Raw genomic sequence first — 16008 nt, 5'->3', positions numbered from 1 at the left:
GTAGCTACCGTACCTTAGGTTTGGTTTGGTAAGACTAAAAGCACAGATAAACGTATTGTAAACAGATATTGAACTCAGGCAGCAAACTTTCATTGCTATGAATTACTGTCCACAAGTAGTTTTGCAATTGTCCGCTGAGAGGCGCCACTCACACTTTTGCTTTCACCTCTAGACCAAATGTTTACTAAATTTCAACTCCAGATATCTGTGTTTCAATCCACTGGTGATGTGTGACGTCACCACGGTTGACTGGTTGACTGAGGGTCACTATATTTAAATTCCAGTTCAAACTGGATCCAATGCAAATGTGCTAAAAGCTTCCGTTAATCTCTAATACAGTGCTGAAAAATAATAAATATTATATTGTTTTCAAAAATGTCTATGTGCTGTGTTTATTTATTCCAGATAAGTTGGAGCCTGTGAACACAGTAGAATTTAGAGACCATGGACTCAATTGTGACTGCCCATTATCATGTGTGGAGACAGCGTTTTCAGTAGTTGGTAGTTCTGGGTAAGTGTTTTAGTAATGAGGATTGTTTATACATAGAAGGTCACTGACAAATTTTTGACGCTTAGAGGGCATCCAGAGAAATAACTAAACATTTTGCTCGTTGAGAAATCGTCTCAAAGTAACGAACCTTCCAAGAAACATTTCCCATTCTTTATGTATGCAAACACGCAGCACAGATTTAGGATTTCTACTTATTCAGGATTGCCTGAACAGGAATACCAGGTGTGCCGGTTAATAATTCTTAATTGATCCGAAAGAAAACAAGTGTACCTGGGGAGAAAGGTAACAAATGCTTTTTTCGAAGTATGCGCCATCGCTAGCTATATATTTTGCCCATCTGTCCGTCAAATTGTGGATGCCCTTCCAGAAAAATCGTTCACATTTTGAGGTGATCCAGATGTTCGACATCTTCGTAATTGTTGAAGTGTTGCTGGGAAAGTGAGTGAGACATCGATGAAAACAAGTGGTAGTCCGAAAGGATTAAGTCTGGTGGGTATGGCGGGTGGGGCAAGAATTCCCAGCCAAGTGCAGAAATTGTGTCTCTGAAGCCTTTCGCTGTGTGTGATGAGGCGTTGTCGTGCTGCAAAATCACTTTTCCATGTCTTGTCGCCCAATCTGGGTGCTTTCGATCAATGCATGGTTCAGATTGATGAGTTATTGACGGTAGCGAACGGTTCACTGTTTCACCTGGTTTCAGAAGCTCATGGTACACCACACCCTTCTGATCCCACCAAATGCACAGCATTGTCTTCCTTCCGAAGCGATTCGGTTTTGCGGTCGATTGTAATGCTTTGCTTCAATTCTTTCAAATTTTGTGGCATTGGGGTGTATACCTTACTCTTAAGGTAAAAGTCAACCAATGACTTTTGCATTTTGGGTTCTCGAAGTAGATCCATTTTTCGTCCCCAGTCACTATCAGATGCAATAATGACTTTCTTTCATGCCAAGAAAGCAACACTTCACACACCGTTTTTCGCTTTTCCATTTGTCTGTCGTTCAGATGATGTGGGACCCATTTTCCTGCCTTCTGGATCTTTCCCATGGCATGAAGACGATCAGACATGGTTTGGCGACCAACATTTAACTTCTCTGCCAGTTGTTGCGTTTGCGTATCGTCTTCGTCCAACAGTGCTTGCAATTCGGCATCTTGGAATTTTTTCGGCTGGCCCGGGCAATCTTTGTCTTTCAAGTCGAAATCATCACTTTTGAATCGTCGAAACCAACGCACACAAGCGTCTTGCGTTAGGACATTGTCACCGTACGTTTCCACAAGGATACGATGGCTTTCACTCGCGTTTTTCTTTTGATTGAACAAGAAAAGCAGGACGTGCCGCACATGCTCCTCATTTGGTTTGAAGGTCAACATGTTTTCCACACAAACCCAATATCACGATCACTCGCACTCGGTTGCACATCCACGGCATTTTGACAGGTACTGTCCTGGCAACACACTGACGTAACAGTTGAGACTGTGTGTGCACCAACCCTTGCTTCCAGCGCCATCCAGCGACGAAATTAAGAATTATTAACCGGCACATCTGGTAACCTCGAAAGGCTGTGTCCTAATTGCAAACACATTTTTCTGCCTTGGGACCTACAACTTCTCACACTTCCTGGGACTTCTCAATGAATGTTTTAAAGGGATTCGGTTCTACACTTGAGACTGGTCAGTGCTTTGTGGGTCACACTTGAAACATTGAAAATTCGATATGATTAAAGTTGTCGTCGAAGTATAATAAAAGTGTGGCCTATTTTTTATACGACTATACTGCAAAATTCTTAACTGAAAAAATCTTTGTCAATTAATATTGCAATTATTACCTTCATAATTAATAATATAATTATTAACTTTTACCTAAATTTCAATTCAAATTTCAAAACATATGACACTGCTCTTAAAAACTTAGGAATACCACCAATCTCCTAGTACTTATTAGTGCTCCTCGCCATTCTTTCAGCCAATTAAATATATTTCTTCTTCCGCTTTACACCTTCGATGTTCATTTTAGTGGTATGAAAATCCTTGACAACACATAGCAGTTGTACATTATACATTTACAAAGAAAATAATTTAAAAAAATGAACTTGTGTTGTAACACAGAACAGTCTCAATTTCCATCCTAAGAATAATGTCATTAGACTTTTCTGCCTTCCCCTTTAGACTTTTTATAAGATATTCCACTCTTGAATGTAGCTTACCTAGTTCACTGTTTACTTTGATGTTCCCTCCACTGCATTATTTGTGCAGTTCCACATCTCTTTGGCACTAAGAGGTTTTCAAGACATTAAAATCTTATTATATCTGCAGACTGAAAGGGTGAAATGACCTTGGAGAGATTTAGAAAGTATAACCCATGGTAAGTCAATCAGGTTGGCTATTTTTGCTAGATTCTCTGAGTCACTACCCTTGTGTGTTTCTGAAAACTTTTTTTTTTAAGTTCCATATGTTCGCAATTAGGACATGGGACTTTAATTCTTACCTTTATGTGTTAGTAATTATGATTAGGACACAACCGAAGCAACACAGTTCGGATCCCAATTTAAACTGTACGTCCAGTCTCGATTAACCTATTTGAGCAAGGTGGGCTTAAATGGAACTTTGAATTTTGACATGAAGCATTCCAAGAACATGATTTAGTCTATTATGCTCACTTCTTTTGTCTTTGTGAACGATGTGAAATGCATCATGATATCCTTTTGCTATTTTTCTTTCAGAGATGATCTAGCAAATCATGGTGACAACATCACATTAGTAGTTGCGATGACGCTTTCAAAGACAAGAAGACGGATGAGGGTTGTTCGGGGAATGATGGACATTGGAGGTCAGTTGCAAAGGAAACAAGAATTGAAAAAGGAACTACAGTAACACTTCACTTTACTTAACTTGCTGTAATTTAAAATCCTGTGTAGTACTTTCATTCATTTTATAGTTTAGTTTTCGTATGAATTTGACCTCTCAGAAATATTTTCGTTTTCAAAACTATTGAAATAAATACTTAATTATTTGTTTTGTATAAAGATAAGTTTATTACCAAGAGAAAGCTTAAACATTAAATTTTTATTTGTGGAAAAGAGTATTGGACAAATGATGACCGTTCATGTTTTCACATTCAATTATTCTTGAACTAAAGTTTCCGATCACTCGCCGAAGCATTGCACGAGGAAAAGCATTGATTTCATCTGTAATTCTTTGCTTCAATTCTGTCAAATTTTGGGGCATTGGGGTGTATACCTTACTCTTAAGGTAACCCCCATAAGAAAAAATCTACTGTGTTAAATCAGGACTTCTCGGTGGCCAGTTAATGTCCCCTCTGCGACTGATGACCCCTTCTGGGAAGAACTGATGAAGAGCATTCAGTGATTCATTGATGACATGAGAAGTGTTGCTGGAAAAACGTGTTTCTGTTGTAGCCATCATGTTCCTCAATTGCAGGAGTTAAGAAAATCCTAATCATTTGGCAGTAGCACTCAGAAGATAATGATGCCGGTACAAATGACACACAACAACATAAAAATCATTATTTTTATAAAACGCACGAACACAAAAAGCACGTTGCTGCTCCGGAAAGCACTCCATTGCAACTAAATATTAACAATGTTGCCAAGCGTTTGCGATCTATCTCATTTCTCCATAATGTGTAAATTGCCCCAGAGGGCAGATTCAAAAACGAAAATATTTCTGACACCCCCTTATTTTAAGCTTCGCCTCAGCTGATGGAATGTTATATCCTTGCTTAATCTTATCAAGTTGGTTCTCTAGGAACCTATCAGCACTGGATCAGCTCACTGAAGCTAGCGCCTATGCCCTAGACTGTCGGTCCAACTGATCCCCCCCCCACCCCCTGCCTTTTCATGCTCTGTATAAGGAATTTCTCATGTTTGAGAAATTAAAGTTAATTTCTGAAATTATAACTGAGCACCCTTGTACTCAACAATATAGTGTCATAATTGGGAAATGAGAGATACGGTAGTAGATAAATACAGAGAAACTAGTACTCACTTTATCTGCAAAACTGTTTCTTCTTTGTTTATTTATCTTTATTTATTTATTTATTTAATAGAAGATTCCAAATACATCATTAGGCATTTTACATTGGAACGTATTAACAGAAAATAACAACAAAAATAATAGCATAAAATAACAAAAATAATAACATGAACTAAACTTACGTGGTTAAGAGACTCACATACTTCTAGCCAACAGTCTTCTAAAATATGCCAAATGTGTCTATTTGGCTTGTCAGATTATTATATTGACTGGGCAGTCTATGGAACAATGAACATTGGATGAGGCACAATCTTGGCTTCTGAGAAGCGAAAAGTTGAGTGCTTCTTGTTGAGTGGGGTGGCACTCAAAATGGAATTTCCTGAAGAAGGCGGTCACTTCTGATGTTAACATTCACTATTTTATGCAGGAATATGTGGTTAGCCAGTTTATGTCTCTTGTGAGGAGTTTGGATATTTAACATCTTCAGAAGGATGGGTTTTTACAAGTGTTTTGTGGATGGAATTCGGTGACAAAGAATGGCCAGGAAGAAATTTAAGATGGAATTTAGTCTATCTAAATTTGTTCTGAAATTGATAGAACAACGAAAAAAACCGTTTCATGGATAAAGTGAGTACTAGTTTCTCTGTATTTGATATAGTGTCATTAAACATCACTGTACATTATAGTTCCTAGAAAATTTGAACCACTACAAATTGGATTGTATTAAATATTTTAATGTTATACTGAAACAGGAAATTTAAATTTGAAGTAACAAAATATTTTTAATCTGCATAGTTAATCTAATTGATGTTATTCGTTGTAGGCGTAGAAATATAGTAATAATTTAAATATAGCAAATATATTTTAAAATGTTAACAGTAACTTACACAGTTATTATTTTTTTCCTCTTTACTTTGAAACAACTTTATTATTAAAAAGTGAAAAAGCTAAAAATAATCCATGCATACATCAGCATTGTGATTTTTCAATCGATGTCGTAATATAGTTCTTACTATGATTATTTATTTTGCAGTGTCGCTTGGTGGAGTATTTGGTTTGTTTCTGGGATCCAGCTTAATGAGCTTTGTAGAAATTTTGTACTATATACTGGTGAGGCCATTCTTCATCTTCAAGAACAACAAGTACAAATAGAGGTGCTTGCAGTTGTAGTCATGTGGACAGCATACACTCAGTGTAAATAGTTTCTATGTCATAAATAATGATGGCTTAGAGATATGTGTATGGAGAAATATTTTCCCAAGTTTTCACAGGATCGAACATTTTCAGTTATTATTGTAAATTCGATTTTTAATAAAATAAAAAAAACTGTCAATTCTAAAAATTTGTACACAATGTGTTTTATTGAAAATTGTAATATGAGATCAGTACTTGGTTCTTTATATGAGGTGAGCAAAAGGTAACTGTGCACCTACACTATGCTTCATTACGCACAGAGAAACTTCCCTTTCTTGATGGGTGACTTGACAACAATGAGTGTCTTACTAACTGACTGTCCATGTCCTTATGTACCAACAATCATCAAGAAAGGGATGTGTGTAGGTGCACACTTACCTTTTGCTCACCTGGTATATTCAATCATGTATGTTTGTGAATTGCTTTTTATTAGATCGACCGATTTTTAGGTTCATAAGTTCAGGTAATTTGTAAAGTATGTTAATGTATTTTTATGTGTGTTCTTTGTACATTTTTCTTTAATGGGATTTGAAATTCTTGGCCATTGTTTTTTTTGATTGAGTTAATATTTTACTTAGCCTTTCTGCCACTTTTAGCTAATTGCAAAGATGAGGTTGAATGGATAATCACAGACACACAGGGACTGAAAACAACACAAGACCCCACACAGGATTATATTGAAGTGAGACCACTGTTATTGTATACACTAGGCAAGCATTGATCCTACTCTGAAAGAGAAGCTGCATTTACTTTCCTGTACTGGCAGCAGACTTTGTAAAGATGAACTGCAGTTGTCCTTCTTTCATGGGTATTGTTTCTTCTTTTCTTTGTGGTTTTCGATAATTTTCTACAGATCAGTGTGAGTTGTTTTGTGTAATTTTTTTAAGGCAGTCTTCTTGTTAATATATTCTACATAGAAACAATTTGAAAATTTCCTGACCTGGTCAGGAAATGGAGGATTTTATCAGTCCCGAATGTCAGGATTATTAATATTTCCTTCCCAATCCCATCCCAACCAAACATTTTCTGTCCCACACACCCCTAGTTGCGATAGTCAACATGTTTCTAATGTGTCTTGTGGGAACCTTCTCTGATTATATTGTTGGACATGGCAGTTAATCACTGTAACCGACGGCCTGTAAATTGCAGAAAACAATACTATTTATAATAAAATATCGCTACAATTTCACCTTTCGAATTACACAAACTGTTTCCAGTTATTTCAGAGATGGGGGGGGGGGGGTGGCTTCTTCTTACAATGCACTACAGCTATGTTTGGACTGTTCAATTACATTCTTCTCTATTCAACACACTAATCTTCATGCATCTTATGTTGCTTCTAACGTGGTTTATCAATCTGGTCTTGGGTCTTCCTAGTGATCTTGTAGCAATAGATATCAAGTTGTATATTTCATTTACAATTCTTTCAATGTGACCAGTCAGCTTGAGTTCTTATTCTTATGCATCTTCTTATATTTTTATATTTTATTAGTATATCCAGCTCTTTACTTGCTTTTATTAGATTGTCTTGTTGGGCCATACCTTTCTTTCAAATATCATGTTTCTGAATTATATCTTCTTTGTGTGTGTAGGTTTCACAGCCATGGGATATTTATTTATGTAACTGAAGGTCCTATTATGGACCGATATAGTTTAGATATTGTTTTCCTTGAAATTAATTTATAATGTAGTATTTTTATTTATTTTATTTTTATTTGCTTTACTTTACTTTACTCTTTTGTGCCACTTTTGGCTAATTTGCGAAGATATGAGTGATGATATGATGAAATTGATGGACACTCATAAACATTCACGTCCAGGCCAGGATTCGAACCCGGGATCCCTAGCACTGTATCGTAATGTGCTAACCACTCTGCCATGGGGCTGGCTAGAATGGAATATATTTTTATTTGCATAGTATGCTCTACTTCTAGCTTCAGTTCTTTCTTTCATCTCTTCAATTGAATTGTTTCCATTTTCTAATTGAGCCAAGGTATTTAAATGACTGGACCTGTTCTATTTGCATAGTACAGACAGATCTGTGCACATGCAGGCAATGTAATAATTACTGGAAGAACTTAGCAATCAATAGTTGACTCCCTTGTGAAACTAAAGCAAGAGGCAATGAAATGTTGATGGAGATAGATAGCTATTTTAATACCATACAGCTCAAACATGTATACAATTAGTAATGTTTTACTTTTTATTTAGGCATGCACACTTTTTTTAAAAAAAAAATATTCAGGGAATGCAAGGCGTATGGGTGTTCTAAACTGCTATGCCTCTGCTGTCCACACTGAAATTACAGGAGCAGATCACTTTATTGCAATATGTAGTATAGTAAACTTGCTTTCATATAATTTATTGCTATTGTTACTATTATTAAAATGAAAACTGGGTGTGTTCCTTTGCAGGCCTCTGATACCACCTATGTAAGAAAAAGTCATGCAGAACCCATATTTCATCCCCGCAATTTAAGTAATCCTAGGAGATAAGCAGTCCCACTAAGTAGCTTATGCTTATCTTTACATTTGCCAAACTAATCATCATGATTGTATCACAATGAGTTGACACTGGCTCAGAAGACACACACTTTACTCACCCATTTCAAATTTGTTTGATTTTCAAAAACATATGTTGCATGTTGTGAAAACATGATACATATCATACGTATTCTTGCTAGACAATGGGAAACAATAATCATGTGATTACACTGATGAACAAATTCAAACTTTTTTTTGCTCCTTTGAACGAAAATAGGCGATTATTTATAATTCGACCCCGCTGAATCCAAATCTGAAAGTAGAAATGCTGTATCACCTATCGTTTTCCCTGGATTTTCATTTTTGTTTTTAATAAAAATTTAATTTCCTTTGTAATAATACATCGAAATTTGAAATTATTTTTGTTTGTTTGCTCATGAAATAAGATTTAAATATTAAAGTGAATAACTATGAAATATAAAAAAATTTAAAAAAATATATAGGACCGATTTTGACTGTTCAAATAAGAAATTTCATGCAAAAAAAGGAAACAAAAACACATTTTTACTCACATTTTCAAAATTTCTTTCTTGAACTCTGCCGTTTGTAACTGCCACCAGAAATCTCTTCCTTGAGGTTCCAACAGTAGTCTGCTAACATGTTCTGTACCGATTTTCCTGCATATCGTTTCTCCATGACAGAAATACTCTGGTGAAATCTCTCGCGCATTCGTCACTAACCGCGTCCAAGTTAGGGGGGAAAAAAGTCCAAATGCGAATGTAAAAAGTGAATTTTCAAGGACATATTGCACCCCATGCGCTGATAACACTTCAACAAGTTCTTAACAAGTTCCTTGTAGCTGTCAGATTTCACATTTCCAAGAAAATTACAGCATACTTGTCTGAAAGCTAACCATGCGCATTTCTCTCTTTCTGTTAGCAATTCCACAAAGTTGTCATCATGAATGATCTCACGGATTTGCGGCCCAATAAATATGCCTTCTTTTAACTTACTATCACTGAGTTTAGGAAATGATTTTCCCAAAACCCTCACCGTATTTATCCAAATCCTTAACAAAATTTTTCATCAGCCCTAACCCATTCGCAAAGATAGCAACAAAATTTTGTAAACCCAGACTGCATGCCTAAAAGTATACCAATCATTTTGAGGTCTCCGCATATCTGCCAACCATATTTTTTCATAATTTATCACTTTTACTATTGTATCCATATTTTCATACGTTTCCTTCATGGTGGAAGAATAGACAAGGGGTACTGATGGGTATATATTCCCATTATGCAACAATACTACTTTTAAACTATTCTTAGATGAATCTAAAAATAGTCTCCACTCGTTTGGGTTGTGACTCCTTCCAAGTTCTTGAAGAAGGCCTTCTACATCATTGCAGTAAGTTAACTCATTACTAACAGGAAAAAAATGTGTCAGTGATTGTTGGCGTTTCCGATATGACACCTTAACACCATCTTGTAATAAATTCCACCCCCGGAGACGAGAACCTAATAATTCCGCTTGAACTTTAGAAAGGTTGAGGTCTCTGACTAGATCATTTAGTTCGGATTGGGAAATAAAATGAAGTATATTTGGATCAGGAAAATTTGGATCGGTGTTTGAATATGAGGGTCCAGGTTCGTCATCTGGAGAAGCACTGCTTGGTTTTGTTTCATCCACTTTCCGTTCTTTAGGAGGCTTAGGAATTGGTATAAAATCATGACTCATAGATTTCTTGGCTGAAGGAACATCAGGATAAAATATAGAATGTTTTGATTTTGAACTATATTCCACTATGTTTGTTAAACAGAAGTAACAATCCGTAGTATGATCTTTCTGTCCTGTCCATATTACAGGGTTTCCGAAGAGGCATGGATTTGTGAGTGCCATTTAGCCAACCACGTAAAGTTTGCTAACAATTACAACAAATTTTACCTGGTGCCCAGCTTTTTTCCTCGTCTACTTTACTTCCAAAATACAACTCATATTTTTTTTCACTATAGGAGTCATAGTATTTCTCTGTGACTTCGGAGTAAATTCCCCGCAAACATAACAAAACAAGTTCGGGTTATTCACACATTTGCGTGACATGGCGAACTCATTAATTGAGTTATAATATATTTCTTTAAAAAAAACAATTATGAATGCTCTAATCGTTTTGTTAAAAATACAACTTACACTTCACTTCACTATACACAATATTACATTCACAATTTCACGAACATACACAAACATAAAATACGTCTACTCGCGAAGGCTACTCGCGAAGTTATCGGAAAGGAAGTTAAGATTCGGCTAACCCACAAAGGAACAAATTTTAACAGAGAAACAGGAAATTACTCTACTGCCAGATGTTTCATCCACGAAATATTAAGTGCCAGTCATAAACACACAAGGTGGCTAAAATGTTCTTATCCATTTGCTAGGAACCAAGCGTTAAGCCGTATGCGGAGCAGGGTGTGGAGACCTGAAACCATAAAACTATAAAATGTGGGTTTTCTGCAAAAACTTTAGGTGATACAGGAAAACGAATGCGATATTCGTTATCAGCACATCTGAATACATAAAGATCACTTAGTTTTATTTAAAGGAGTATTTCATTGTTTATCAGTGTTATTGTTGTGCAGCCTGCCATGCCGCTATGCTGTGAAACATTGCTGTTGATTGCCTCAGTCCCAAGCAACATGTGTCACGTGTTGCTACCTAAAACACTTCATCTTTGCTCTCAAATAAAGGTTTTTGCTTTCTGTCTCATTTCCTGGCATATCACATTTCCTTGAAGACCAATATCATATTCCCTTTGGTAAATATCACATTATGCAACAATATTTTTGAGCACTATATGTTCCCTGGAAAGGAGGACGAAGAGAAAACCAGGATATTCCCACCATGGCACTGGGATTGAAAGGAGAAGGGTTAGGTTTTCAACTGTGGACTATCACAATTGCCAGCTGCTTCAAAAATGTTCTACTTTATTTGGAAATAAAATTGCCTTGTCCACAGCCATTTTCTTTTAAAAAAATGAAAGTAATGATTACACGACAGAATTAAACAGTGTGTAATTTTTTATTGTTTTTGACAATCACAAACCTGAAAGATGACAAAACTAAAAAGCTCTCATCCACACACACACTTAACACACTCATTCACATTGTTATCTGTGAGAGTCCACACACGTTCACAAATAAAAGTAATAAAAATAGCCATTTCTAGCCAAAATACCACTTTAATTAAATGTCCCAGAATGCCTCTTTCTCTTACAATGTCTACAACAAAAAGTAATAAATATCCAACCAACCCACAACCGTTAAGTTAACTGGCAGAAAAAAAAGATCTTCTTGCATGGCATCGGAACTAATAGTGGCTTTACGAGCACATGTTAAATATAATGATGATTTGAAACAAAATATACAAGCTTTCATTACTCTACAGAATATTTGTAATGAACAAATAACATTTCCTCAATAATTACACAGGCAAGTTTGTTCTTCAGTAAAAATAATTGTGCAATAAGGTTAATGTGATGCATTCTTCAATTCATCAGTTGCTCCAACGTAAGCAAACTTTGACGAATTATGTTTTTTTAACATATATTGCACTTATTTTATAACACCATGCAAGAAGATTATTATATCTTGTATGTTTATTTCACTGGTTCTTTCAAGTTTGGCCTACGCAGTTAACATTTCACATTTTTTTCCTTTCTCTTTTTTTTTTGCAGGCTTAAAAAGCCTTTTTTTGTCATATTTTACTCAAAATACTATACTGTGATAATTCTCGATTTCATTAACTTATCTATGTAACATTATGCTCAAAAAATTTAACACAATTTTCTTTGCTTTTTTTAAAAAGAAAAATTTCCACGATACAATTAAAAAACAGTATTTTTTCCTAAGGGGGCAACAAACTTAGAACTGCAGGTACCTTTGTTTAACAATCACTATTTATATCTATATTATGAATATATGAACGATTTTTACCCCATCATAGGAGTGATTCAATTATTCTAAACAACAGAGTTCTATGAGGGGTAAAATAATAATAATAATAATAGCAATAATTAAAAAGAACTGGCTGTATGACTTATCAAATGATAAGATAAATGAATTTTTTTCTACTTGTTAATGTACATGAAATAGAAGAAGGGACAAATGTTAGGAAAAAAGTTTCTAAAATAAATAATTTATACACTCGACAAAGTACTATAGTATTTCAAAAAGGCCAAGCATCATTTTGTTAGTGATATTAACAAGAAACCAATAAATAAAAATTCAAGTGGGGTGTTTAAAAAATGGGTGGAATGATTTCGGTAGTAAAGTAAAAAAAATCTACACTTCTTTTCTTTTTTAACAACAACAAAATGAATTATGGCCTTTACCTATCAACAAAAGATCAAGTGCTTGATAATAGTTACTTAATTTGCTATCCCCATTTGATACACTATTGCCACTATTCCATTTTTTCTCTCCATTCTTCACCTATGTAAATAGTATTTTTGTGTGTCTTGTGACAATTTGTTTTCAGTATCTGTTTATCAACACGCACACATATATATAATGCATATCTTTGTGTTTTTCCCCTTTTTCACAGCAGTTGCTAAATTGACATAAACTTGCTAATATTCTGCATATTTACTGGTGAAAAACACGTCCGTTTTAATTTTTATATGCTTTGTTTAAGCTATTATTCTCTGGAGGGCATTAATCAAACAGAAAGCAATTTCTCTCTCTCTCTTTGTTACATATATATATATATATTTTAACAATCACCAGTATATATGTCAACTCATAACACAGCATGTAAAAATTCAGTATAGGATTAAAAACTGCACTGTTGGTGAATTATTGTAACTGTTTGCTATGGCATAAAACTATGTTCGAACAATCTGTCGTCAGTCTTGCATTGGGAAATGTAGAATCTCGGCAGAAGATTTTTTTTTTCTTTTTTGTGGAATAGAGTTCACTTTGTGTTTCGAGCGGAAGATTTTGACTCTCATTTTCAGGGGGAGGGGGAAACAAGGCATCATCCGTTCACCTGTCTTTTAATAATCTCATTTTTTTTGTTTTTTAATGATATCAAGCACCACACAATATTAACATCACATTACTAAGAGAATGACTTTCTCAGTATAGTTCTTATACTAAACATACCTCATATTTCATCTCACTTGCATGTCTGTGATAAATATATATATTTATTAATTTATTTTCCATTTTTTCCTGATTCACAAGGAGTGAGTATTGAAACGAACTGTACACAATGTGAAGATCATACAATATATATCAACATTTCTTATATATATATTTATATATATACTCTGTAGCAGATGCAAACAACAATAGTTTATAAAATTTTTCTCTCTAGATAAAATGTTTTCAACAACAATTAATATTTAATGTGGTACGTTCTAAAATCACAAAGTGCCGAACTACATTGAATAAGGCATGCCCTTACCACAAATCTCTCTAATATGTGTATAATAAGAGATAGCTGGAGAGAAAAATTATATAGGCTGGGTGATATATGAAGTTTCTTTTTTTTTTTCCAGATATCGTCTACAAAAAAAGCAGGCTACCATTGCTCCAGACCTTTCTAATTATCAAGCTGCTTCCCCCTCTTGTACATAGACATAACTTTGTAACTGGAAAAAAACAATAGTCTTTTTCATTTCTTAAAAAAAGTTCCTTTTTTTGTCTGCTTCCCATAAACATTTATCTAAGTGAATAGATTTTTCGTTTCAATAGTTCCACAATCCCTGAATGGTTAGTTTTAACAGTAATGTTCCCTGATTGGTGGATGTCTTGCACCAGTTCCCAGCACTAACTGGAGGTTTATTCTTCATATTGGCCTGAAAGAGAGAAATGTGTCAATTAAATTTAATGTGCATTTCAAAATTATTGCAGGAAATAAAAGCGATAACAACAGGATATGTACAAAAATCATGCTATGTACAGTTCCTATATTAGATTTACAGATACTAGCACTTCAAACAAAATTCCAATGTTACCTGATATACATAAATAGTTCATTCTTCCCCTTAATTAATATACAGTATGTAATCACACCACACCCTCTTCAGTGCCTCACTTTTTATCTCAATAATAATAACAAGAATAATAAATCAAATATTATATCAACTATATTTTACACATATTGCAATAAAGTGATCTGCTTCTCCATCTTCAGTTCAATATACATGTGCAAACTGTAAGTCCAGTCCCAATTATCCTCTGTTTTGGAAAACTAACATTCTTTAACCATCATTTCAAAACAATTCATTTTAAAGCAGCCATGCACAATTTCATTTTTTTTTCTTTCTTTCAGATTTATTCATATATTTTTTCTGATCTATTAAGAGATGCAGAAAAAAAACTTGTAAGCATAGAGTAAACATTGCACTCCTCATTAGAAGCTCCACACCCCCATGTGGACTTCTAGATTCAGATCCTGATGCCGCCTATATAACCAGGTGACTGTAATAGGTTTTGCATTACATATTTTGAGATTTGGTTTAAAGTATATGAATTATACCTTTATCTTAATAAAAATAATAACAAAATAACATTCTTCTATTCTAAATTACAGACTATTTATAGATATATTGCCAGTATCCTTAGTCTTTCCTCTCTCTCCAATTGCTAAAAATATCATCAACTTCACCAATAAACTAAATACCTATATAGGCTTATACCAATAGAGTTCTGATTAATCTGTCCCAGTCCTATCACGTATAAAGCATTAAACAAGAAACCAGATCAGAATCAGCTTTAGATGGACATGAGATTTGAATAAATAAACTGAACTAAACTTGTTCCAATAAATGCGAGATGTTTGGAACTGGTGTAAAACATAGTCACAATAAGCGGTATTATAATAATCACTTTAAATTTGTGGCAGAACAGCAACCTGGCCGCCTCCAAATCCTGTAAAAATTTCTGATTGCACTAATGCTAAAACCATTGTCTCTGTATATGGAAATCCTGGGATCCCGTAGACAGTGGAATTTCAATTTCAAGTTCCCAGATTTTACTTCCCCACATCTTCATGGTTAATGTAGAGAAAATTGTCACGGAATATCCTGGATTTTATATTTTTTCACCTTGATCTCCGCAAAAAATTTATAATTGAGATTCTGTTGTATTTTGGGTATCTTCTATATCCTGGTATTACAGTCTATCAATATTTTTCAGGATACAAAAAATCCTGAAACATAATATCTAAAACAGACCACTTCCCAGGGATACCCGAGCATGGTGATAACCTTCTATCTCCCAAGTTAGTACAAAGATAATGAAGAGACGAATTGACAAGTGGTTTCTGATCATCAATCGCTATTCAATTTCAGGAAAATAATTAACCTAACAATTTTCTTTGGATGTTGTTTGCAATATTATTGAACGTACTTGTTAATTCAGGTACTCACGTTTTCTGCGAAGCTGTTTTAAGTCATTTTCTTTCTATTAATTTTGGTAGCCACTGCCACCATCCTCGTTGGAATTCGTTGTGCCATTGCTTGGCACATTTCTGCTAATTTTTGCTTTTTCAAGCAACGACACAACAAATTCCAACGAGGATGATGGCAGTGGCTACCGAAATTAATAGAAATAAAATAACTTAAAACAGCTTCACGGGAAACGTGAGTACCTGAATTATCTATTACCACGTCTCTCATTCCCATACTACGAAAGTATTCGTTAAGATAAAAATTTATTGGGCACATTGCCAAAAGAAGAAAAATGAAATAACATTAGAGAATAGACAGGCAACGAATTAAATTCACAATATATTCAAATGTTAGTGACCACTTGTTTGAATGGGCCCAG

General features: G+C 34.7%; 2 protein-coding genes across 6 annotated transcripts in view; one reads left to right on the top strand and one right to left on the bottom strand.

Moving 5' to 3' along the window:
- The window catches only part of LOC146004163 (sodium channel protein Nach-like), a 56145-nt gene extending 50383 nt beyond the window's left edge, over positions 1-5762 (top strand). The window contains exons 7-9 of the mRNA XM_083142830.1: positions 406-511; positions 3227-3333; positions 5533-5762. Coding sequence (XP_082998956.1) covers positions 406-511; positions 3227-3333; positions 5533-5651 — 332 coding nt within the window. The 3' untranslated portion in view covers positions 5652-5762. The remainder of the gene's footprint in view (positions 1-405; positions 512-3226; positions 3334-5532) is intronic.
- Positions 5763-11232: 5470 nt separating this feature from the next.
- Hr3 (nuclear hormone receptor 3 ROR-beta) overlaps positions 11233-16008 on the bottom strand; it is a 518235-nt gene continuing 513459 nt past the window's right edge. For all 5 annotated transcript variants that reach the window (XM_083142586.1, XM_083142587.1, XM_083142585.1 and 2 more), the window contains one exon: positions 11233-14033. The gene's annotated coding sequence lies outside the window, so the exon portion shown is untranslated. The remainder of the gene's footprint in view (positions 14034-16008) is intronic.

Source organism: Lepisma saccharinum, chromosome 21 (assembly GCF_977018435.1).
Source record: "Lepisma saccharinum chromosome 21, izLepSacc3.1, whole genome shotgun sequence".
NCBI classification, from domain to species: Eukaryota; Metazoa; Arthropoda; class Insecta; order Zygentoma; family Lepismatidae; genus Lepisma; species Lepisma saccharinum.
The sequence above is the reverse complement of the archived record's forward strand: the minus strand, read 5'-3'. Positions and strand labels throughout refer to the sequence as shown.